Source organism: Emydura macquarii, unplaced genomic scaffold (assembly GCF_026122565.2).
Source record: "Emydura macquarii macquarii isolate MOO-44397 ecotype Brisbane River unplaced genomic scaffold, CSIRO-AGI_Emac_v2 contig_383, whole genome shotgun sequence".
Lineage (NCBI taxonomy): Eukaryota > Metazoa > Chordata > Testudines > Chelidae > Emydura > Emydura macquarii.
The window spans coordinates 1,240,986-1,267,764 of NW_027130520.1; the positions used below are offsets into that span (position 1 = coordinate 1,240,986).

At 39.8% G+C, this 26,779-nt stretch overlaps 1 protein-coding gene across 3 annotated transcripts in view; it reads right to left on the reverse strand.

The window, feature by feature from the left end:
• TRIQK (triple QxxK/R motif containing) overlaps window positions 1-26,779 on the reverse strand; it is a 75,554-nt gene that overhangs the window by 40,176 nt on the left and 8,599 nt on the right. For 2 of the 3 annotated variants that reach the window (XM_067536393.1, XM_067536386.1), the window contains exon 2: window positions 11,625-11,706. In XM_067536393.1, coding sequence (XP_067392494.1) covers window positions 11,625-11,685 — 61 coding nt within the window. In that variant the 5' untranslated portion in view covers window positions 11,686-11,706. Of the gene's footprint in view, window positions 1-11,624; window positions 11,707-20,122; window positions 20,264-26,779 lie in introns of those variants that run through there. The other variant, XM_067536397.1, reaches the window with a different exon arrangement.

Genomic DNA, 26,779 nt, shown 5'->3' on the forward strand with positions numbered 1-26,779 from the left:
ACGCCTGGAGCACTATGGATTGGGAGTGGGTGACCCTCAGCCCTACAGTGTGAATTGGATACGGGTAGGTCACGGTGCCTTTTCCCAGAGATCTTCGGATTGGGAAAGGATGGGGTTGCCTTAACCGGATTATGCCTTGAGCCCTACAAATTGGGATAAAGGTCGGGTGCCCTAGTGTGTGGTAACAAAGGGGTGTAGAAAGGGTTAGGGGAGAAGGTGGCATAGTTTAAGGATTGGGAAGGAGTGTAAGAATTAGGGGAGAAGGGGTGCAGAAAGGGGTGGGGCAAACAGGACACAGAAAAGGATTGGGTTGAAGGAGTCATAGGTGTCCCCCCCCCCCACCGCTTGCTCCTGTGTGAAGCAGGGGCAGCTAGGATGCGACAGGACAGGAAGAGGAGGAGGGACGGCAAGACCTCAGGGGCAGAGGCTGAGTGGGAGCTTTCAGTGGTGGCGGCTGTTGGGGGGGGGGGGGGGTTAGCCTCCCCAAGCCTCTTATACCCATCACCCATGGAAGGAGTTATTCATTATTATTTTTACTGTGTATTTTACAAATAATTTCAGACATCCATTGCAGATTACATGATTGAAATCATGCTGAATTTTATCAGTGACTACCATCTCTCAGCTTCTTTGCACTAGCACAAGATTGGTCCATCTCCCTTTCTGTCTGCCTGGGTTCTCTCCTTCCTTTACTCTATTCTTGGGAGAATGCAGAAACCAAAGCAAGGGTGGCAGTACAACATTTATCATGCCACCTGTATTACTGCGCTGGTGCTGGTGGTGGCACTGCCTTCAGAGCTGGGTGCCAAGCGAGGAGCCGCCACTCTGGCCACCCAGCCAGTCCTTAATTTGTGCTGGGGTTTGCTGGGGACCATCTTTCAATATAAATTAAGCACTGGGGGAAGGCAATGGGGCCCTGGGAGCCAAGGAGCCCATGAGGGCCAGGAGTGATGGGGGAGTGGACGGGCTGGGAAGCCCACTGGGGTCAGGGACAATAGGGGGGGCCACCGCACCCATGGGGGCCAGAGATGCCAAAATACATCATTCTCCCTAAGGCTGGCCCTGCCTTGAGAACACAATTGAGATTAGGGCTAGGCATTGTATAAACACATAGTAACAACTGTCCCTGTCCCAAGCTCACTGTGAAGGATGAAGGAGCTGCCTGTAATATTTTATGAATATTGTGTGTTCCATCTGTCTAATTTTTGTTGTTACCTAAATAATTACCAGGGGTTAATTCCAGAAGCAGCTGATCTTAAAGTAGGCAGGAAAGCAGACAAATACTTCTGATAGCTACCAGTTATCACTACTTTTGTCAGAGCAGAAAACCAACTGCTTTGAAGTGGGCTGTAAATTTGGTCTAATTTTGATTGTTGGGTTTAGAGTGCGGGTGCTGGATAGCGTTGATGGCCTGTAATATACAGGTCAGACTAAATGATCTGGTGATCCCTTCTCGCCTTAAAATCTGTGATACTATAAAGTCTATCCCCGTCTTCTTAAGGGGCCATATAAACTTTCACCAAATTTAACAGACCCAGGGCAAACAAAGAACTCTGGGACTGACAGAAGATCCCCTGAAGCACAAAGAGAAAGGAAAACAGGAATTGCAGGGAAATAGATTGAAACCCAGTCCCACAAGTGGGTGTGCCTGGAGAAGTTAGGCCTCTCTAAGCTTTACATAAAATGTTTATAAACTGTTCATTGTGTTAAAACCCTCACTTTTATTATGCTGTATTCCTACTGTTGAGAGAGGGGTGCACTCTTAGATACAAGAGAGGGTCAAAAGTGCATATAGCCCTAGCTGAGACACAGTCTAAGCAGACAAGACAGACAAAGAACAGGAGGGGAAACAAAGGCAGAGAAGGGAATTGTCCAAGGTCACACACAGTCCAGTGACAGAGCTAGAAATAGAACCCAAATGTCTTAACTGCTAATCCGGTGCCTCATACAGCAGATCATGGTACTTCTCAATTTAGGATGAGGCTCTAAATTCTTAGATGCTGTCTGCCTATATGTTACGACACCTCAGTAAAAGGAATCATGTTATTCTGGACCAGCTGCACATTAAAAAACCATTCCAAGATTCTTTATATAGTGTCAGTGCAATTTGTTAATTCTGTCCAAGTAAGATGTTTCCAGTAATATTGTCAACATTTGCAATTTTCACATCAATGAAGCATATTACAAAGGATGCTTTGTCAGATCTATATATCACTGTCACTTCAGGAATCAATGCACTGACACTCTAAGCAAAGTGTATGTTAGATGACACTGTGAAAGTGATTATGCAAAATGGAAAATTTGCATCGAAACAAGTTCTTGGAGACCCACTCACCACCAGTGTGGAAATTGGATGGCTTTAATGGAATTAATGGGGACAGGAACATCTCTTTTACACGTCACCATTATCTCTTGGGATTCAAAAATTACTTGTGGGGAATAATCTTCCCAAGTTACTCATAATTTTAGCACTCCAAAGAAATACAGTTCTTCAGTTCACTTGTAATTTAAACTCCTTTCCTTCAACATAAACACCACCTGACAGGTCTTAACTAAAAGTGAATGACAGCAATAGTAGCTTACTTAAAAGAGTAAAGGAAATGCATATTTATGAGCACCTAGAGTTTTGGTTTATGGACCTCATAACTACAGGTGAAATAATGTCTAGAGCACATATTGGGAGGTACAATTTTGCTTTCAAATGCAAAAGTGGGCTAAAGCTAATGATCGGATCTGTGTTTGTGTTATTAACACCTGCTACTGCATAAAGAAAGGATAAAGGAAATTGGCTGATTGTTAAACTTGTCTATATTTTCCCAGACATATTATTCCATTTTTTTTTCTTTTGGAGACTCAACAGAAGGAGGACCTCTGTGTGTCCATATTAAAAAGTGTTTGCTAAGAACAATGGAATTTCACCACTTATCCCAGGCCTGAATTAAGTGCTTTGGGTGAAAACAGTGTTTCATGAGTCTGATGTGCAATTCGCCAAATACTGCCATTTAAGGTACATGATAGAGAATTGTTTGGCTTTTAGACACCTCCCCCTTCATATATATAGCAATGAATTAATTTGCAGGCACAATTTATTTAATCATCTTGCCACCATATAATCATCTACCAGAATGCAGGCAATGGATCTATTTGGGGTCTTTTTGTTTTCATTATTTCGATCTCTGTTTTGAGTTTGACCATTGCTGGCCCTGTATTTATCATTTTCCCCTTTTACCTCTTATTTTTGGGACCCTTGTGACTGGTTTCAGAAAATAATCTTGTTTTAAAGTTTAATGTATTTTAAATAGCTTGTACAGTTCAAGGTACCTGGCTGAGACACTTTCGAAGTAAAATCATCATTATTATTTTTCCTTAAACTTCCTTCCAAAGCACTTTTAGTCTGCTAAGAATGTTATCGCTGTCAAGCAATATTATGAATTAGGATTGGGTAGTGAGGAAGTTAATTTTCCTCCTGAAAGAATACTGCAGTGAAGTGATTAGAGCATGGAACTAGTTTATATTCCTATGTCTTTCACTGGCCAGCTGCATGAACACAAGGAAGTAACAATCTCTCTCTGCCACAGTTTTTCCATCTGTAAAATAGTACCTATCAAGATGCTGGGTGGCTTAGTCAATGTTTGTGAAGCACTTTGAGATCCTTGGATAGAAGGTGCTACAGAAGTGCAAAGTATTAATCGTAATTATTTATTTATTATTGTACAAGAGATGTTTCTCTAATGGCATATGCTAATTTATTTAAAAGGTTCATATATTGAAAACCACTTCCTTCAAACTAGCTCCCATTATTACTAGACTTTAAAATCAATTACTCATTTATTAAAAATGTATATTAAATATTTATAAACGTGCTTAGAGATTTTAGTTTCTGGAATTAAACACACTTCCCTGTATGGCACACACAAAAAACCTAAAGGCATCCTAAAACCAACCAGAAAACAAGCATTTGGCAATGCCTGTTTGTTCACAAAATGCTCTGCAGTTACACAGGCTTGATCTTGTGAAGTGCTTAGTGCCCATTTCCTTGCAAGAAAAGTCCCTTCATGTGGTATTCATAGATCATACATTTTAAAGGCCTCAAAAGACCATCAGATCATCTAGTCTGATCTCCTGTATAACACAGACTATAACATTTCACCCAGTTAACCTGTTTTGAGCCCAATTAACTTGTGTTTGACTAAAACATATCTTCCAAAAAGGTATCAAGTCTTGATCTGAAAATATTAAGAGATGGAGAATTCACTATTTCCCTTGGTAGTTGTTTCAATGGTTAATTATCCTCACTGTTAAAAATGGATGGGAGATCCTGCTTATAAACTAGTTGACTAGTCTCCTTTTCAACATCCCCCACTCTGAATCATTTTGTGCCTTAAAACAAATAACATATAGAAGAAAATAATAGCAAATCAGATGGAAAGAGAAGGTTACTCACCCTATGCAGTAACTGATGTACTTTGAGATGGTTGTCCCAGTGGGTGCTCCACTTTTGGTGATTTACAAGCACGGGGTGTACAATCACCTAAAGTGGAGCACCTACAGGGACAATCATCTAGAAGAACCTGTTACTGCACAGGATGAGTAACCTTCTCCTCCTCTTCTTCTTCAAGGACTGTCCCTGTGGGTGCTCCACTTTAGGTGACTGTAGAGTAGCGCTCCTTAGTGGAAGGAAAGGGCTTTGGAGTTGAAGTCATGAAGGATAATAAAACCATAATTCTGAATAGGGTATGTAAGGATGAATGCTGCTCTATGGCATAGTGTTGTGTGAATGTATGGGCTGACGCAGTTTGCTGCTTTGCAGTTGTCCATAATAGAGATATTGTTAAGGAAGGCTATTGAAGCAGATAGAGCTCTGGTGGAATGTGTGAAGGCCCTCGGTTGGAGTTGTGGCTGCTGTTGGTGATAAAAAAGAGTCAATTAATCCAGAGATCCATTTAGACAGTCTCTGTTTAGATATGGCACCGAAAGCCTCAAAGGCTCTGATGGTACCAAGGCAGAGGGTTTCGTTTTGCCTTTGTCTGAGCTAGCCCGCTTAGGATCTTTTGCTCAGGTGGTACCCACAGTATTGGATGGTCCCACTACCTCAGAGATAGAAGGTCCCGGAGCAGTCGGTACTGAAGTCTGCCAAGGTGGAGAATGCCATTTCTTGGCAGGTTCCCGAAGAGGGGAAGTCAGAGCCCGCTTTTTAGTTGCCTTCTTGGTGTTCTTTTGTCTCAGCATGTGAAGGCTGTCAGAGGCTGATGTAAGAAACTGGTGTCCAGAGGGGTCCGTGAGCCAGGCTCGGACGCCAGATGCAGAGACTCCTCCATCATGAGGAGTTTCAATTGCAGGTCTCTCACCTTCCTGGCTCGGGCTTTCAAATTATGGCAGTGTAAACAGTGCTGCAAGATATGTGTCTCACCAATGCAGCAGACACTCTGAATGTACGTCCGAGACCAGGATAGAGAATATGCCCATCAGACAGTGTCCGAAATCTGGGGAGCCAGGCATGCCCCTTAATGAAGGGTTTTCTCCCAGCAGGGTGGACAACTAAGCTATTCTAAAGGGTCACTAACAATTGAAACTTGAATTCCTAATATAAGAGGAAAAAAGGTAGGATTTTTTTGGTTTTGGGGGGAGAAAATAACCAGTGAAAGAGAAGTAACTATAAAACTAACCTAAAACTAACTAAGTAAATAGACTAAATTATAGTACGTAGGTGCTGGTGAGTGCTCTGTCTCAAGCCAAGGGGGATAGAGAAGGAATTGAGGGGGGCTGGTCACAGAGCACTACGTGGAGTCGTGAGACAGGGACAGAGCATGCGCGAACCAGCCAGGCACTACTAGTACAAATCTCCAAATACAAGCACAGGGGCGCGCAATCACCTCAAGTGGAGCACCCTTGGGGGACACACCACGAAGAGTATCTATTATATGCATCACATGCAGTCAAGATTGCCTTAGCATTCCTGTTACAAATTTTTAGCTGCTTGTAAGTTTTGCAAGACATATATTTTTATTGAAATTATGGGAGAATTGTTCTTCTGATGGTTTCATTTCAAGCATAGGCCTGGAGGGAGGGAGAGGAGGTGGAAATTTGCAAGAAAAATGGTTGCACCTGTTTTTGAACAGCTCTAACACCTCAGCGGAGAGAGATTGAAAATTGGAATTTGGTAGGAATGCTGTTCCAAGGATGTAGATGTGCCTTCCAGGGCTCCAATAAATATTGGATCGGATTAGGCTAGGTTTTATAGGTTTATAAAAGGGACTTTGCACATGCATGATGGATTATATTCAATTATTAAAACTACTTATTACCTGCTCTTCCACTGCCACTGCACATGTGTGCAACATATAAACTGAGTGGAAATTTCCACTGAAGAGACAATGTGTCAGGAATCTGTTGGATGTGTATGTGTGGTTAATAAGATGCAATCGAATTTCAGGTTTAAGAAACTACAGGGCTGTAGAATACAACTGTAACTCTAGCTCTGCCCACTCCATCCTATAAAGGTGTGTATGAAAGGAGGTAGGGTTTTGAAGGAATCCTGCCCATCTTACTTATGAGATGATAAACTGTCTGTGGGATGAGACAAGGGCTCATTGATTGCACATACTGTAATATAGAGTGTACTTCACCACTTTCCCTTTACTGTTCTTTATAAAAGTCATAGGAAATTCCATACCAATATATGCTGGTGTACAAGTATTGAAGGGTATATGCTGGTTAGGAAACACAGCTATAAAGGCAAAAGTGGTGGAGTAGCATTGTATATCAATGACGAGGTAGACTGTAAAGAAATTAGAAAAGATGGAATTGATAAGACAGTCTGTCTTGGTAAAAATCACACTGTGAAAGAAAACTACTAGAGTTTCCCCTGAGATAGTGCTCAGGGTGTGCTACAGACCACCGGGATCTGATTTGGACATAGACAGAGACCTCTTGAAGGTTTTTAATGCAGTAAATACTATTGGGAACTATGTGATTATGGGAGACTTTAACTTCCTAGATATAGACTGGAGGACAAATGCTAGTAGTAATAATAAGGCCCAGATTTTTCTGGATGTGATAGCTGACAGATTCCTTCACCAAATAGTTACTGAACCAACAAGACGGAATGTCATTTTAGATTTGGTGTTGGTGAGTAGCGAGGACCTCATAGAAGAACTGGTTGTAGGGACAACCTTGGTTTGAGGGACCATGACCTAATTCAGTTCAAACTAAATGGAAGGATAAACAAAAAAAGATCTGTGACTAGGGGTCTTTGATTTCAAAAGGGCTAAATTTAAAAAATTAAAGGGAATTAGTTGGGGAAGTGGACTGGACTGAAGAACTCATAGATCTAAAGGTGGAGGAGGCTTGGAATTACGTCAAGTCAAAGTTGCAGGAACTTTCTGAAACCTGCATCGCAAGGAAGGGGAAAAAAATCATAGGCAAGAGTTGCAGACCAAGCTGGATGAGTAAGCATCTCAGACAGGTGATTAACAGAAAGCAGAAGTCCCCCAAAGAGTGGAAGATGGAAGGGATCAGCAAGGAAAGCTACCTCTTGGAGATCAGAACATGTAGAGATAAAGTGAGAAAGGCCAAAAGGTCAAGTAGAGTTGGAACTTGCAAAAGGAATTAAAATCAAGAGTAAAAGGTTTTATAGCCATATAAGAAGAAAGAGGGGAGATATGATTGCTCTCTATAAATACATCAAAGGGATAAATATCTGGGAGGGAGAGGAATTATTTAAGTTCAGCGCCAATGTGGACGCAAGAACTAATGGATATAAACTGGCCATCAGGAAGTTTAGACTTGACATTAGATGCAGGTTTCTAACCATCAGAGGACTGAAGTTCAGGAATAGCCTTCCAAGGTGAGCAGTGGGGGCAAAAAGCTACCTGGCTTCAAAACTGAGCTTGATAAGTTTATGGAGGGGATGATATGATGGGACAGCCTAGTTTGGCAATGCACTGATCTTTGACTACTGGTGGTAGATATGCCAATGGCCTGTGAAGGGATGTTAGATGGGGTGGGTTCTGAGGTATTACAGAGAATTCTTTCTGGGAGTCTGGCTGGTGAGTCTTGCCCACATGCTCAGGGTTTAACTGATCACCATATTTGGGGTCGGGAAGGAATTTTCCCACAGGAGAGATTGGCGAAGGCTCTGGGGAGTTTTTACCTTCGTTTGTAGCATTGGGCACAGCTCACTTGCTGGTGGATTCTCTGTACCTTAAAGTCTTTAAACCATGATTTGAGGACTTCAATAACTCAGTCATAGGTTAGAGGTTTATTACAGGAGTGGGTGGGTGAGGTTCTGTGGCCTGCAGGTGCAGGTCAGACTAGATGATCATATTGGTCCCTTCTGACTTTAAAGTCTGAGTCTATTTAAATTGCCGATTTTAATCATGATTTAAATCAAGACGCAGGAAACCTTGATTTAAATAATATATTTTAATTGTGTTTAGCATTTGTGGTTTTTTGTTATTTTCCTAAAAAAAGGTTGATTTCTCATTGTTTGGTAACTACTCAAACATTTTAATTTACAACTAAATATAGCCCTAACAATAACTTTCATATTTCTTTTTGTTAACTAGGAAGATACATTCTATCTATACAGAGGCAGGATTGGGTATGCATGTGAAACTCTTTCCCTCTTGCTTGCTATCACAGTGCGTCCAGAGCTGGGGAAGGGCAGGGCTGGGTTAACCCTGGCAATGGCTCCTACATTGTGCTGAGCTCCAGTTGCTAGTCCTAGCTGGGCTCAGGGGGATGAGATTTCCTCTTCTGCTACATGGGCCAGGACTGGGTCAGACCTTCCCTGGCTGCAGAAAGCTCTGCACCCTCCCCCCCACTACTTGCCCCCATCACTCTCCAGCTGTGGAGGAAGTGCCCCAATCTGCCCAATCCCCCGTGCCGCTAGACCCCCCCACACACACCCAGTTCCCTCCTGCCAAGCCCCAGCCCCTGCACCCAGACCACCACCCCTCAGAGCCCCTCACATTCAAAACCACACCCCCTGCACCTGGACCATGCCAAGCCCCCTGGGCCAAGCCCCAGATCCCTACCTCACTGAGCCCAACCATCTGCACGTGACCCCCACCCCACCAAGCCCCACTACCCAAGAACCCATCTCCAATACTGAGCGCCTTCTGCACCCATAGCACCCTGCTGAGCCCCAACCACCTTCTCCTGGTCCCCCCACTGAGCCACCTGCACTTAGATTGCCTCACCCAAAACCCTCTCACCCCACACCTGAATTCCCCCCCACACTTGGATCCTGCCAGGCTGAGCCTGCTTGCCCCACACCTGGATTGGGGGGCAGTGCTGGGAGTGCATGCAAGACTGTCCCTCTCACTCACTATTGTGGTGCACGAAGAGAGGAGGGCAGGGCCCCAGGCTATTTCTGGGGAAGGCCCGGCCCTTGCACTGTGTCAGTCAGGTGCAGCCTCACTGCCAAGTCCATGGGAGTAGGGGGAAGGGCTGCAGGGTGATCCCCCACTTCTGTGCTGCCAGTGGCCTGCACTCCCCAGTACCATGCTGGAGCCTCCATTCCCATTGCTCTTCTTATCTACTGTCAGCAACAATTTCAGTTCTAGTCCAGTGACTGTACAGTGACATGCTGAGGTACTACTTAGCAATGCCATCCACTAAGGCCTCAGTCTGGCAAAGCATTAGTTTCAATGGGGATACTCGGGTGCTGAATTTTATGCACATATTTAAGTGCTGTGTCAGATCATGGCCTAACTTCACTCCTAAGGATGTGCTGTCCTTTAGGGTATGTCTACACAGCAAAGAAAAACCTGCAGCTGGCCCATACCAGCCAGCTCAAGCTCCCAGGGCTTGAACTGTGGGGCTGTTACACTGCTGTGTAGACTTCGGGACTGGGTCTGGAGCCTGGGCAGTGAAGGAGGGTGGTGAAGCACTGGAATAGGTTACCTAGGGAGGTGGTGGAATCTCCATTCTTAGAGATTTTTAAAGTGTGGCTTGACAAAGCACTGGCTGAGATGATTTAGTTGGGGTTGGTCCTGCTTTGAGCAGGGGGGTAAACTAGATGAGCTCCGGAGGTCCTTCCAACCCAAATTTTCTATGATTCTATGACCCTACAGGGTAGGAGGGCCCCAGAGTTCTGGCTCTAGTCCAAGCCCAGAAGTGTGCACAGCAATGAAACAGCCCCACAGCCTGATCCCGTGAGCTTGAGTTGGCTGAGATAGGCCAGCCACGGGTTTTTCTTTGTTGAAATACCCTTAAAGCCTTCTGTGCATCACATACATGGAAATATTAGTATTGCCATCTGCTCTGTGGAGCCATATAGATGTGCTAATATGCTTAGTAAGGAATCTATTTGTCAAAAAACATTTCCTGAATCTTTTTTGTTGTCTGTATTGTTACAGACAAACATCCTGAGAAGTATTTTGAAATGAGTTACCAAAATAATTGAAAATGGTATGATTATATTGTGTGATTTTGCCAAAATATGCAAAATTTTAAAATACTGTGCACAGAATTTTTAAATTTTGGTGCCTAATTCCCTCAGGAGTAAGAGTTTTCACTTTCTTTAAAACTTGGCAGCTTAATCTATGCCTTAATATTATTTTTGTATGTAAATTTACTTTATTTTAATAGATTACGACACCTGCTAAGTCCTACAAATATTATAACTTCAAATTTAACTTTAAAAAGGCTTATTTCTTTAAAAGTAAACCTGTATTTAATTTAAATTTTTTAAAAATCTGATAAATATCTGAGTTTTTTAAAAAAAAAATAATAATTTATATTTATCCACGTTGTAATGCTATCCAAAATCAGTCAGTCATACAGGACCACTTTACCCTATCACTTGGATTGAATTTGCACCAGTGATTTATTACTGAAACTTGCAATATCCCATTTATCAATCATCCTCTAAAACACCCAGACCCCCATTCTTAGCAATAAAAAGCTAAAACAGATTTTACTGACATTATATATGAAAATTAATTCTCAGGAACAAAATGTACACTCCAATATGAAATTACTACTCTTTTTTGAGAAAAATTACAATCCCTAGCAAAATTACAGTTTAGAATATTAGTACAGATACAAATATTACAGCTGCAATGCAGACATGATGGCAATAGAAAAACAGCATAAGTAAAAAAAGGCTAGGAGCTCTCATATTTTCCTGTTTGATATGCTGTCAAAAATACTGTTATTATTTATTTTAGAAAACACTCTGGTTTTAACTTAATTATAGAGCAAAATCCAGTTAATCAGCACTCTGATAGCCAACATACCTGCTCAATTGGGACAGCAACAAGAAGCAGATTTGGAGCAAAGTCCTTCAGTGACTTTAAAAAATGGGACAGGGACATGCCTGGTGGCATTAGTAAGTCATGGCAGTTACTGAATGTGAACTTGTGTTTCCTAGCATAAGTTTCTGATTGTACAGCCCTTTGTTCACTTCATGTTATTTGCTACTCTGCTGTGACTGCTGTGACCCAATCAAACATGACATTTACTTTTAATATTTTATTGACATTTGCAAACATAAAATATATTGTTTTCTTTTAAAGTTATGCACTTTTTTCTTCTGTCAGAGAAGTCTTTGCTGGATGGGCTGGCCCTTAACATAGGATGCATCCCAAAAGGGGACATTAATCTGTATTCCTTACCTATTTGTTTCCTGTATTGCTCAACAGGAATTCTTGCGGCAGAGGCATCCTTTCTACCCATCTTTTTTTGAGTCCAAAACCACTAAGTAAGAAAGGTGAAAAAAATGACATTATTCTTAAAGAATGAATTATTGAAACAAAACAATCAATTCTATGCATATCACAAAAAGTCTTTAACAAGTAATTCCATACAAAAGGAATAAACCTATATACAGTAGAAATGGCTAGTAACCTTTCTGTAACTGTTGTTCTTTGAGATGTGTTGAGAATGTCCACTCTGCTGTAGGTGTTTGTGTACCCCAATGCACAGTTGTCAGTTTTTCCATTAGCGTTAACCCATTGGGGCAGCATGATCTCCCTCTGCTGCCTCATGTACTGCGAGTAGGCATAAAGCGCAGAGTTGTCCTGACCCCGTCAGCTCCTTTCTACCAGAAAGACTCCAATAGAGAGGGGAAGGAGGGCAGGTCATGGAATGAATATGTGCAACACATCTTGAAGAACAAGAGTTATGGAAAAGTTAGTAACCATTTCTTCTTCTTCAAGTGATTACACAGGTGACTCACAAGCAGTCCAAACTGGAGATGGGCTCAGAGTCTATTTGAACAGAGACTGCAGGACAACTTGTCCAAATTTAGCAATGTCTCTAGACTGTTGAGAGATAGCACAGTGAGAGGAAAACATATTCCATGACGACCCGGTTGCCACTTTGCAAATGTCTAATATGGGAACGTGAGCCAGAAAGGCCACAAACTTGGGATCTAGTCAAATGACCCAATACTCTATCCTGAGCCTTCATATTCACTAACTGGTAACGTAACTAGATATCCAAAATGAGATCCTTTGGGTGGATATAGGACAGACCTTCATTCTGTCCACAAATGCAGTGAACAGTTGTGTCAAAGACCTAACCTCTTTAATCCGTTCTAGATAAAAAGCTAAAGCTTTTCTAATAGAGTATGAAGCCTCTCCTCACCTTTAAGATCATGAGGCTTTAGAAAGAAGGTTAGTAAGAAGATTGCTTGGTTAATCTGAAAACTGGAAACCACCTTGGTAAGAAGCTTCAGATGAGTGTAGCGAGAGATTGTGTCTCAGTTGTCTAAACTGCCAAAGAGAAAAGGCTTGCAGAAAAGCCTTGGAAGGAGTTTAAAATTCAGAAAATAATAGGTTGGTTATTTGAATAATTAAAGAGTGGTGTCAGTATCAGAACATTTTGTGATGCTTAAAACAGTAATTAGTTTTAGAATAGAAGTTTTATTTAGGTAAGAATTAGTAATAGAAAATCCAGTATTGACAGTTGGAAATGGCAGTTAGGAAAGTAAGTTCCATAGGAATACATTGTATTCCATAGACTTGTATTGGAAAGCAATGATGAACTACTTCCAGGAGACACTGATTCAGCAAAGTCCCATAGGAATACGTTGCAAACCCAGAGACTTGCATTGGTATGATGCAACCAATTACTTCCTGTGGGAAATGACTTAGCAAGGCCCATAGAAATAAACTGCAGCCCATTGACTTACATGGGACCTCCAGACAGGAAGTATATGTGACCCCTCTTGCAGTAAATGTGACTGGTATGTAAATTAATGAAAGCTGATTGGCTGCAAAATCACAGGATGATACACGTGACTAGGTGACCTTTAAGCTGACTGGTTGAGCTTGGGTGACCAAATTGTATATAAAGCCAACAGCCAGCAGGCTAAGCTCAGTGGGGGAGCAGACCCTAAAGAGAAAGATAGGAAAGCAGGACAGACCCAGAGAAGCAGCAGCAGCAAAAGTACACTAGCAAGGAGCAGCAAGAAGAGGAGCTCAAAGTCACTGAAAGGCATTAACAGCAGACATCAGCCATCAAGTAGCATCCTGTACAGCAGCAGCGAACAGACAAAGCAGAAGGACCTTGATGATTACAGAGGGATTTTTTCCAAGGTTTTTCTTTTTCTGTAAGTTAAATTTTTTTTAAATTTTATTGTATCATCCAGTAACCGCCTGGCCGAACTCTTGCTGGATGATAGCTAATTTTTTATAGTGTTAAGTATATCATTATTAATGGTGTTAAGTATATTGTTGTTTATTGATATATGATATAGAGTGTTAAGTATATTATTTATTAATTGAATTCAATAATTCCTATATTCTACCTACCTCTATTTTTTCCTTTTACTATAACTACTCACTTCTAAATAAACATTGTTTCTGTTTTTCGAAGTATTATTGCTTGTATATCTTTTCTCAATTGGAGGGCTGTATCCATGTGCTTTCAAGAGAAAGCAAGCTAGTTGCGGCTCTCTCTAGAAATTCCTTTAGAGCGGACCACAATAGCGGTTATCAGTATGAAGTAATATCAGGACTGGAGATTCTCTCGTAACAAAGGCAAACTTTGTCTGTGTAGAAAACTGTATATGGAGGACCTAATACTAACGCCTTTAACTCCCGCATTCTTCTGGCTGACATAGGGGCCACTAAAAATTCCACTTTCATAGAAAAGTGCAACAGGGAGCGGTCGCTAGAGACTCAAAGGAAGGGGACTCATCAGTTTTGCCAAGACTAAATTCAAGCTCCATGGGGGAACTGGATTTTGCACCTGTGAAAATAGTCTGTCCAGGCCATTTAAAAAGCTTAGAGACAAAGCTGAGAAAAAGAAAATGGTTATCAACAGGCAGGTGGAAAGCTGAGATTGAATTAATTGCTAACCCTGGATGTCTTAGGAACAGAAAATTGTTTCTGTTCAGCACATACAGGACTAAGACTGGGGAAACGCCTTTCATTCTGAACCGGATGGAGAACCTCTTCCATTTAGCCAGGTTACTCCTAGTTGATGGTTTTCTATTATTTAGCAGCACTTCCTGAACTACCCCAGAATCAGACTCCTCTGCAGACGTTAGCCAAGATGCCCCCAGGAGGCCATCAGGAGAAGATCTCCAGATTGGGATGGAGGACCATCAGGAGAAGGGTTTGCAGATTGGGATGGAGGAGGTGACCCTGATTCTGTGAAATCAAGTCTATGTGTAGGAGTGACAATGGGGACTGACTGATAGGTCTAACAGCTCCGAAAACCGGTGTTGACAAGGTCATGCCTCCAATGAAATAAGATAAGCCTTGTCCTGCTTGACTTGGCACACTACTTTGGGCAGGAGAAGAATGGGAAGAAAAACATACAGGCATCCATCTGACCATGGCAGTAGAAACGCATCTGTCAATGAACCCAGATTGTGGCCACTGGGGAGCAAAACTGGTGACATTTTTGGTGACTTCTGTTGCAAACAGATCCACTTGGGGAGTTCCACAGAGCTGGAAAATGGGCCTTGCTTATGTCTGGGTGAAGGGGCCAGTTGTGGTTGATGAACAGCCTGATGAAGGCTGGAGAGCACAGTGTAGCTGCAGGACCAGGAGCAAATTGGGTACCGGTGACAACTTTTTTTTTTAAAAACTACTAAACTAAGCTTCACTATCTAAACTACACAGACTATTAACAAACATGGATACTACTAATCTATTTACAACAAAAGAAGGGACTTGAAGAGGTTAGAATTGGAGCTCCAAAAACTGTCATGGAGCTAGGAAGGAACTTGCAGTGGCTCAACCCTTTATGCCTGCACGCAATGCATAAGGCGCTCATGCCACCCTGACGTTTACCACTAACGGGAAAAAACTCTCCAACTATGCACTGGAGAACACATACACCTATAGCAGAATGGACATACACAATCACTCAAACAACAACAACGGGATACTGGAACTAATCAATATTACAAACTCTATACAATGATTCTAGAAGTACTCTTATTCTATCATTTGGTTTATTAATTGTACAGAACTCAGTTGGAAAAAACAAAATAAACATAGTATAAAAAGCTGCAATCCAATATAAACCTTGATACTGTTGAATTCACTTAAAGTATAACTATTTTTCTTTGATAAATCACTGACTAAATTTCAAGTCTGCTGTTATTCAAATTTCTACTATGCCCATCCCCACAGAAACTGGGTGCCCAAGAATATGAGCTAGTAAGAGTGAAGGCAATGTGCAAGCTCATGCAGATATAGGGACAGATTGTGCCTGTAAGATCCACATGAACAGCAGGACCTTCCAGGCACTTATCTCCCCCATCCAAAACAGAAGGGGCAGTCTGCTTGCCTCCACAATAGCAGTGCCCCATTCTCCTGCCACCCAGGGAGGCCTATCCATAGTTCTAGAAATCTTCAAGTGAGGAAAGTATGGATAGTAGGTGGAGCCACTTTGCTTATCCTCCACCTACACCTAGCAGCAAAACAAGAGGAGATTAAATACCGTCAGAGCCTGTGTTAACTTTCCTGTACTTCTTATATTAACCCTTCTTGCTTTTAAAGGGGTCTCGGGAGCAGGCATTTATTGGGGAGTCTTGACAGTGCAGCTCCAGGAGATGCAGAGCTGGTACAGAAATGCAGGGGCTCCACATGGATGGCCCTCTATCCCAGGATGGTACCCAAAATTCATGCACATGTTTGAGGATCAGCAAGAAGTGTGGGTCTAACTCATCTTTTTCCAATGCAGGGAAGACCAAAACAGATCAATTCAGAGAAAACTCTGGAGGAGAAAACACATGGATTTTTCTGGCCTGCAGCTCAGTCCAGAACCCAGGTACCTTAGTCCTCCAACTTGCTATTCCAGTTCATAGTTTCTCTTGACCAGAGGTGACAAATCATCTTATAATATAGGTGTGTAGTAACTGGGATGTGCACAAATGGGGACTACAAATTTACAATCTAACTCAGGTCTCCAGAGTCTAAATCCACTATCTCCCTATCTACATTATGTTTAAAACCTTCAGAGTAATATATCAAAACTTACAGACGTTCTAAAATTAAAACAGCAAGGATGAAATTCATCCATCACCTTCCAAAGTCTAATGAATTAATCAGCCTTTTGTACAGGGAACTCCAAATAGACTGGAGGGGAGCTGCACTATAGACCCTCTGAGGCTGCTATTCCCACTAATAGTCATAACTTCCTCAGACCTTGGTATCACTTTTCTCCACCAGAGCAACACAATCATGATTCCAATAACCATTCCAGCCCATCCCAAACACACCAGCTATATATTATGTAAGAAGTGCTAAGACACTGTATACCGCTGTTCCCCTGATGTGTGTTTCTCTCCTCACCAAGTGGCAACACACGGCTTATCTGGCTCAGTGGGATTCTGGCAATGGGTTAATTTCACCCTCTATTCCAAGAGCCAAAATCTGGCTTTAAATCTATGTGCAAAAATATATTAAACCACCAAGATATTTTTGTCAAATGAGCTATAGTAAATGGCATAACTGTTTTCAAGCCAGATTCTAAGCACAGAACCAAGAAATAATCCCCAAAGCTTATTAATACCTCAAACAATACAGCAATTATTTTCACTGTTTGTCCATTTGCTCATTTTGGGCCCAATTCTGATTTTTTTCACCATACTAGCCAGAATTAAGCACCCCATTACAAATACAGCGTAGCTCCATCAACTTAAGTGGAGTTACTCCAGATTTAAATTAGTGTATATGACAAAAAAAATCTGGCCAATGGCAAAACTTCTAGTGTTTTTAATAGGAAAAGAAACAGGCCTTCTATCTTAAGGTGAGATTTAGAATGAAACTGAGTTTTCACAAATCAGTGAATACTTAAATGTGTTCAAGAGGAACAGATATGTACAAATTAATGATGCTACACTTTTAGTGCAGGTCAAAATTAATATTACTGAAGATTTTCACACACTAAGTATGTTTAACTCAGTAAATAACTTACCTTTAGGTATCTATAACTTATACTAAGTTGAATGAAACTAAGGAAAAAGTACAACATTTATTTTTTTCCAGTGCCTCGCCCCATTGCCTGTAAAATCATAACCCAGCTGGGAAGAAAGGCAACTGATTCCCACATAATGCTTACACCATGGCAACAATGGAAAATAAAGTTAATATTTCAACTCAAATAGATAATAGATTTTTATATAGCAAAATCTAGTTTATTCCACTGCTAGAAACAACATTTGACTTGCCTTTTGCATTTTCAATAGCCTAGTAATGTTTTGTAACAACATGTTAGTTGTAAAAGGTTCTTGCAATTTTAGTGGTGCCAATAAAACACAAGAGTACAGACAAAAAATATTTCCCATTAGTTAAAAATATATTTGGCCTACTTAACATGAGCGACAGAGACAATCCAGTTCATTTGTGTGATTCAAACTGTCACTGACTCGAGCATCTAGAACCTCTAAAATGCTGCGACTTTTCTTTGTTCTTCAAAGCTATGCAGTAATCATCATTCATTTCTACTGCTTTGATGGTTAGATAGCAAACTCCCGAGAAACCCGTAGAGACATTAGCACATACAGCCGCAATGTCTAATAAGACAGCTATTTGCATAAAAGATCAGCCACAATTTAAAATGTGTTGTGATAAATGTGGAAAGGGAATACAGATCTATATTAGCATGTACGAAACCAAGATTGTTTTCACAATTTAATTCCTTGGGGGCTGTAGCTCATCACCTTCCCTTGTAAAGAATTCTGCATTCCCTGAGGAAGTAGCTAGCTATGAGCCAGAGTTAAGCTAAAATATGGATTAATAAGAGATAATATTTATTATTTATGAATCTTGCTGTAGGAATAGTTTAAAATGTAACCATCAGATCAGATTTCTAAAAGGAAAAAGCCTGGAACCTTTATGACTCACGAAACACTTTGAAGGGAAAATTGTTACCCCGTTTAAAAAAGAAAAAATTCACTCAAATACAATATATCTCTTGTTTCCCAAAATGATTCACACAGTTTAACTAAGTATTGGCTCAATCCTGCTTCCACTGTACTCAATAGCAAAACTTCATTAATGTCAGATGGCGCAGGATCGAGACCCATTTCTGTGTTTCTTTATTTAATCTGAATTCTGCACAATCATGAAGTGCTAAACATTCTGCAGGTACCTGGAATTTTAATGACTATATCCCTTTTAAAAACCATCTAAAGGAGTTTGTCAGTCTTCTTTTAGATATTGCTAAAAAAAAATTTTAAAAAAGACTTGAGTAATTTCAGGTCATTAAAAATCCATGGGAGCTTTCTCCCAAGTCTCAGCTTCTATGAAAGATACTTTTTATAAAAAAATCACATACAAATTATTTGAATATTTTGTTTCTTAGCTTGTTTTCAGGTTTTTAAAGGGTAACAGAATTTTTTGCAATTTCTTCCTGGGTCTTTTTTTCCCCTCTCTTTCCCCACACTTTGAGGGTTTGCACCACAAGAGGGATACTTTATCTTTTTTTTCTCCTGTTCTATCACATATTGATCACTCTCACATATGAATAAGTTGCCTAACTCACCCTCTAGTGTCAATAATATATTTCTGATTTAAACAGTTCATGGGAACTATAGACAAAGCACTTTTTGAATGTCCTTTCAAGATCTGACCATGAGAGAATTTAACTCACTACTCCTGAAATACACTTCTGTTTTACTGTTCATGGGAATTTCAAAAGTATTATTCAAACCATATAAGGGATCATACAGTCCTTTCATTAATGGAACAGAAACATATTGTGAATGACTAAAAAAATTAATAAAAAATAAATATAGGGACTATAAAGCACATGGCACTGTGCTTTGTACATTTACGGTGCTATATAAATGATTAACAACAATAATAAAGTCTTAAGTGGGTTCCACTGTACATAGCAAAGCTGCTGCGTGCAAACTTTCATGAAAATGAGACTTGGTATTGAATAATATGTTTTGATTCTTCAACTGTAAGAATTGTTTAAATATTAGTATATGGTATTTTTGAACAGTAAAGAAAATTAAAGATTGAAATGTAATTATTCATTTGATAGAAGAGAAATCAAGAATTTGTGACTGAAAGACTCCCTACAGAATGTTAATGTTATGGATCAAATTTTCAGATACTAGCACCTAAGTCTAATTCACACATGCATTAGTATGTACACACTCATAATGGGTAATTGAATATCTGTACATGTAGCTATCCTTTTGCATGTACTACAAATGGATGTCACAAACAGGCAAGCACACTATTTTTCTGATGCAATGTAGCTCAGTGTTTTCAAACTATAAGGAAGCTTAGTCCTAACTCAGTCTATAACTCTAAGTCTGATGTAAAGCTTATTGAGTAAGTTTAATAACCAAGGTTTTTTAATAGGAGATAAATTAGCCAAAGGAGGGAGACCATAAGGTTCCATAAATGCAGTGGGAAAACATTACTAACGACAAAAAAGTCTAATATTTTACATAAGGACAACAGAACAAAGTACTGAAACAAATCTCATAGCTATCTATCACAAAAAATAAGTCACAGTTGTCATCACTATGCTGCATGACAACTCAGAACTTCATGGCAGCAACAGAACTAGCACTCATAACTTCTTGCTTTCAAACAATAGGCCCCTACCACTTTAGGAAAAGGAGCTATCCCATTATCTGTTAGTAATATTGTATCTATAACAGACAGTAGAGCAATTATGATTTTACCTAATAGGAGTGGCATATATACACAGCATCCCCACTCAATGTTCTATATTCCTTAGTTCATTTCAAAATCTACTGTGATGAAAAATATAATAAAAAAGAAATTAAGTATCATAGATTTTTATTTGGATTCTTCAATAAAAACAGTTTAAATATTTTATTAGACACCTAATACTAAAGATAAGAGTTAAAAATGTATTGATTTATTTTGATCATGAGAGAAAAATATTAAAATTCTAATTAAAATACTATCCTAGTAGGATTTAAATCAAGATGTTCACAGTAAATCAAATCTGATAACAAAAGGAGACATCTATACAAAAATAAATAGCTTACCATTCCCACTGAAGTCGTGCAGTTGGTCATAGGCTTCTGTGGGAGCAGCAAAATCAGGTCCAAAATGTATTTGACCAGAATATATCTGTATAAAATTTATTTAGTATAGCAGATATCTGTGTCTGAATAACAGGGTTGTATAAACGCTTGTGGCATCTGATTGAAAAATATTTGCCATTTTTGGGACTTTATACAGTCCAGAAATGTTGTTTTTCATTATTATTATCATAATCATGATTTGTATTTAATAGAACCTAGAAGCTACAACCCACATCAAGGTCACATTGAGCTTTGGTTTTCCTAGAAGTTACATACATTTTTATGTAAAGATGGACTTTCACCTGAACAAAAGGTTAAGCTTCAGGACTCTGAAAATATTAATGCCTTCACTAGAAAATACGACCATTTTTGGGTGTGAAGAAATAGCCACTCATGGAGGAAGTCCATGTAGAAAGGATATCTGTTTCATGAGAAAACAGTATATATATATATATGGACTCTGCAATCACACAAAGGAGGCTTCTACCCCATCTCATTTATATGCATAAAAATTTGAATTTGAACTCATGTGAATAAAGTTCCAATATTTGATATTGTCAGGCAGGCACATTCCAGCAAAGAACTTCAACATGTGTTTAATTTAAGCACGTCACTACTCACGTGCTTAAAGTCATGTATGTATCTAAATGCTTTGCTGCATCAGGGCCTAACTCTGATAGAGAGAAAGCAACAGTAGCATTCTTCTTCTTACTGGGCTCTCAGTACAAGTTGTCCTATATCCTAAAAATTAAGATTTCTGTTCAATTTATATATAGTATATTCACTTAAAAATACTGAATGTCTGCAATCAAAAAAGAGACTTTCTACCCTTCTGATGCTAAGAGAAGAAAACCCTCTCAGTCAAACATACTGAAGAAGATTTTAATGCCTTCCATTGTGTGGCAGTTAGCCTGGTCAATGTACAAAGTACAAGCAAAACTATTTACACCAGGTCTAGAAGTGCAATTATCTACTTGAATAAAGATCAGAAGCATCTCTCAGAACTGGGAAGATGGAAAGAATGCCTATAAATGAAGACATGGCTATCACATCAATATTACTTATTTTCAATATCTTTATTTTAAATTTTCCTTAAATTCTATAATTTTCCATTAAAATCTATAAAATCAGATAATATTATATATGGCTTTTACCATCACCTAACAAAAAAAGGAAGAACTGGTGTGTGTGTAAGGGGAGGGGGTTCTCTCTGAAAGAAAAATGATATGACATATATAAATATATATGATATTTAATGCTAACTTATATTTTGTAAAATAATGTTACACTTATGTATAGTATTTGGTATAAATAAGAAGCATTAAAAGCAAGTGCAGACGCTATTCATATTGATTGTGATTTGAGGGTAGATATGGAGAGCAAGAGCATTTGTCACTCATATACATTATGAAAATAAAGCATGCATGTTTTACAGTGCAAGTTAAAAGCTTAGTGAGTCAAGAGGAATGACTAGAATCAATTATTTGTTCTGCCTCAGTGATTCAATATACCAACAACAAACAGTCTACAATACGGTTAAATATAGGCACTTTCATTCCCTCTTTGATCATTAACATCCACACCTTCACCATTCACTTCTTTTGATGAGAATTAAAGCTACCGTGCTATATAGTTTGTACACCTTGAATTTCAAAATTAACTTCTAAGCACTCTAGTTACAATACCTTATGGCAGTGGTTCCCAACCTTCTCTCTGCTATGGCATACCTTGATATCTTTAATTATTCTGAGGCACACCACTATACAGTCTCCAAATTAACTCATGAATATTCATGAGCCAATCCAGAACTCTTCATGTAGTTTTTCAAAAAATTTCATGGCACACCTGCTCAGGTCTGATAGCACACCAGTGCACCACGGCAGCCCGGTTGGGAAACACTGCCTTATGAGGTTACAATTCATATAGTAAATAGAGCGCTATGTTTTTTCATTGGTATCTTACTCCATGGTATCAAAAACGTTTTTTTGCTCCACTCAGGTATTAAGTACTCTGCTAAAAGCCAAGGATAATCACCTCATCTCCTTTTCCCTAGCTTGGGGAAGTGCAGCACATTTTTTCCATATTTTTCCCACCCTGGGCTCCCAACAGGTCAAAGTTTAGGTTGTTTAGGTGCCCTAACTATGCATTTCTTACACTAACATGTTTGGATTTAAGTTAAAACTTCATTCTGAATTTCCTGCTTTTAGAATGCATGGTTTGGGGATAGTTACAATTTCCCTTTACCACACTGATCCTGAATTACTGTTACATATTCTATTTTAACTTCATTTTAATGTAGCGATTGTCTGGGATAGTGGAAGGAGAAGTGAGAGTCTTAGCAACTGGACTTGTCCACCCTGGCAGCCTAACTTAAATTGGAGGCTGGGAGAGCTGGAGAAAATACCAATAAATAAATAAATAAATCAAGCCACCACCCAAAAGCTGGAAGTCAGGCAAATTTGTTTCTTTGCCTCATATTGTGGTGGTAGGATTAACCAATGTCACATCACCACATGACATCTAAATTCTGTCATAATCTGTCAACAAAACTGGTGATCAACCTTTCCTATTTTGATATTCTTTAATCTCTGTCTCACTTGGTAGCAAGAACAAACAGGTAAAGGCTGAAAGCAAGTTACAAATGACAGCAGCATGCCATGGCTTTGGTATGGATCAGAAAGACATGACTCCAAAATTTTAGAGCTGTAACTAGGAAAGTTAAACAAATTTGGTATAACATTACTATCTCTATCTAACTCTGTTTTTCAAACCACGATTAAGTGTTACTTCCCCAGTTACATATCCAACATCCACCAACATTTTAGGCAATGTTATAATAAGAAGATGTCAGAATACTTCGTAGGCATAATAGCTGGTGTCATGACCCAATACACATTTTGCATTTGTTTTCTGCACCTCTGACCAGTTAGCAATGGGAAAGTTTGAAGATTTCTCTTCCACAAATAACCTCTCTCTACAGTGAGAGCATTTAATGAGTCGTTCTAGGGCCATGAGGATCTATTCAGAAAACATAGCCCAAAATAAAATAGACCACTTTAATATCCTGAGTTCATGTCTCTAAGCATTAGGAGTTAGCTAGAGTCAAAGGAGAACATTTGCTGAAATACAGCCCTAAAGTTTCTACATAAAAGAATACTATGGCATTCAATAATATAAATCTAGGCCAGCTTGCATCAGAGCAAATAAATGAGCAGATGAAATACAGTATCAATATCAGAAATCTATCAAAGGCTATTCTCTTTCCTAGTACTATCATTTTGTTCTTACGCCCTATTACCTTGTAAGTAGACTCAAAGAGTAGAGAAGAGCTATATCAATTTTGTGTAGGAGTTTAATTAGAATTCTTTCCATTTTATTGCAGGATTATGAGTGTGTAATACTACCTCACATACACACACACACACACACACACACACCTCTTTGCTGATATCCTAGTTTTACCACTCTGATGGGCTTTCATACAGGCTGTGTTCATGAAAATTGATACTAGCATACTACAGCGGAAATGTCTAAAATGGAACTATTTGTCAGTTCAGAAACACAATAAAAATGCTAGGTCTAAAAGTGGAAAAACCTCCCAAAATTCTTCTTTGCAAAGAAAACAGAAAAGAAGCCAGAACACCAACTACTGGCTTTCCAGAGAACACTGCATTCAAGTTCAAGGCCTTGGTCCTTTGTGTCAAGGTGCTAAATGGGCTGGGCCAGGGATGTCTTAAAGATCACTTCACACTCTGGGATCTCAACGATCAACAACTTTGCTTCTTCGCCACAATAGAATTATCCACCGAAAGAGTGAAGGACATCATTACAGGAGACTAACGGCACATCTACACTGCCCCACAGTTCAGACTACGGGGGTATGAATACCAGTGTGCTTTAAAGTGCAATGTCGTAACTCCCCTGTGTGAATGTTGCAGCTCCAAAATAAAAGGTTCCTAATTTGCATTAAGATCATTCTGTTTAAGGGGATTATATAAATGTGAACTAGGAACCTTTTAGTTTACGCCCACAGCGTCCACATACAGAGGAGTACAGTGCAGCATTTTGGTGCACACTGCTATTCACATCCTCACAGTCCAAACTGCAGGTCAGCGTAGATTTCCCCTTACACTCTTCTCATAGGCTGGTCCAAGATTGTGGCGCTCATGATGGTAGAAACTGCCTCAAACCTCTCCAGTCCAACTGTAAGTCACACTTATTCTACTCTGTCTTCACCCCACCAGATAATATTCCCATTTTACAGAAACAAAAGCAAAAATTCACTACTTGAAAATTTCTCTCTTTGGAGAAGATTGGAAATGGAACCTCACGTGACAGATTATAGTCAATTTGTTTAATTTATCCTTGGAAAGCACGCAAATACCACAAGGAGGGGAATGGTACCAGAACAAAACAGCATATAGAGAGAATAGAGATGCAAGCAGAGATATGCATAAGTTAAATTGTGCAGGGTCTTTAAGGCAAAGACAAGGTCCGTAAGTTTTATATAGAAGAAAATGGTGTCAGGTGAAATTATTTGAAAGGGACAAGTAAGCATGGAGCAGTGGATAGAGTTTCGGCAACAAGATTTTGGATGGATTGAAAGGGGCAAGGTTAGTCAAGAATGAAAGAGGTTGCCACAGATGAGACAAAATAAAATCAAGGCTTGTTAAAGATTTTGGCACTGATGGTGTCTGAGTTCTTCACAACAGACTGATAGATTTGCTGCAGACTGTGGATGCACTGAACTCTTTTCTGTATGAGTGCACAAACATATTGTTCCTTAGCCTTGAAAATTACTTAGGGAAATGGTGAAAATTCTATACAGTCCTTCTATGGTCAAGAGACAGAATTTAACAGTCTATACAATATACGTTTTCTGTGTACATAAGTGGTAGAATGCAAGTGCTCTGAATTCTTGACTTCATTTTTCTGTTCGGCATATATGGTTATGTTTTAATACTATACCCACATTTAGATCATAATTTCCATGGGTACATATAAACGCACAGAAAGACCAACAGACTCTTTACATATAGAACTGGAAGAATTCATCCAACAGCTTTGCTTTGTAAATCATTTCAAGTCGATTCTATTAAAGACAAAGGATATTAGCAAGTATACTGGGACCTTTTGTGTTAAGTTATTATGCTCTGTTCCTTTAACAGAGGTTACTAATATTATTTAATATCACAGAGTACTTCAAAAATGCTATTTCCAATTTAAATTAAGTTTTCATCCTTAACTATAATGGTTACACACTGATTTTTCAGATATTCCTATACCTATCTGGCCTGCTGGTTTTCTGCACTGGCTTCCTAACTAGATATAAAATCAAATATTGTCCTATCTTTCTCAATAAATAGATGACAAGTAAGTAAATTACAGTAGTCTGAGGATACACTGTTCACTTTTTCCCCTGCAAATTACTGAAAGATCTGTTCGTAACAGTTACATTTGAACGGTATATACAAAAAAAAATCTATATGAATACATTAAAACTGAAGGCCAGATCCTCAGATAGTGAAAATCTGGGTAGCTCTGTTGAAGTCACACCAATTCACACCAGACAAAAATCCAACTCTCAGATTTTAATCAAACAAAAGTTGGAGAGTGCACATACACATTACAGAAGAAACTTCCATTACACATTCACACACTATATAACAGGTGTGGCCAAACCATGGCTCTTTTACAGCTAAAATACGGCTCAGAGCTCTCTCCACCCATTCTCCGCCTACCAGTGGGGGGGGGGGGGGGAATTGGGGGTTCTGCCCTGTGACGGGGTGGTAGGGAGAGGAGTGTCTTGGAGCTTCAGCCCCATGGGGCACGCCTAACATGGCTTCAGCAGAAGTGGGGCAGAAGCCCCAGCAAGCACCTCCCAAAGGGCAGAAGCCATGACACCTGGCACATGCCTCCCGAGGGGCAGAAGCCCCGAGATCTCCCCTACCTGCAGAGCAGAAGTACCAAGCCCCACTACCCTGCCACAGGGCTGAAGCCCCAAGCTCTGGCAGGTGCACCCTGGCTCTTGAACTTCTGAAGATTGTCGAGTGCGTCTCGGAGGGTCAGTAAATTTGGCCACCCCTGAAGGAGCCCTGCTATACATGTGCCACTAAGCATTAGAAAAAAAATGACCAATCTGGTAGCATTCTCCCCACTCAGATTGGGAACCACAGCAGCAGGCATAATATGGATGTTCCAAGACCATCAGGCCTCCCTCCCCAAAGCATCCAACACCAGTTGCAACTAAAGGCAGAGACAGTAAATCAGGGCCCTCGGGCTAGG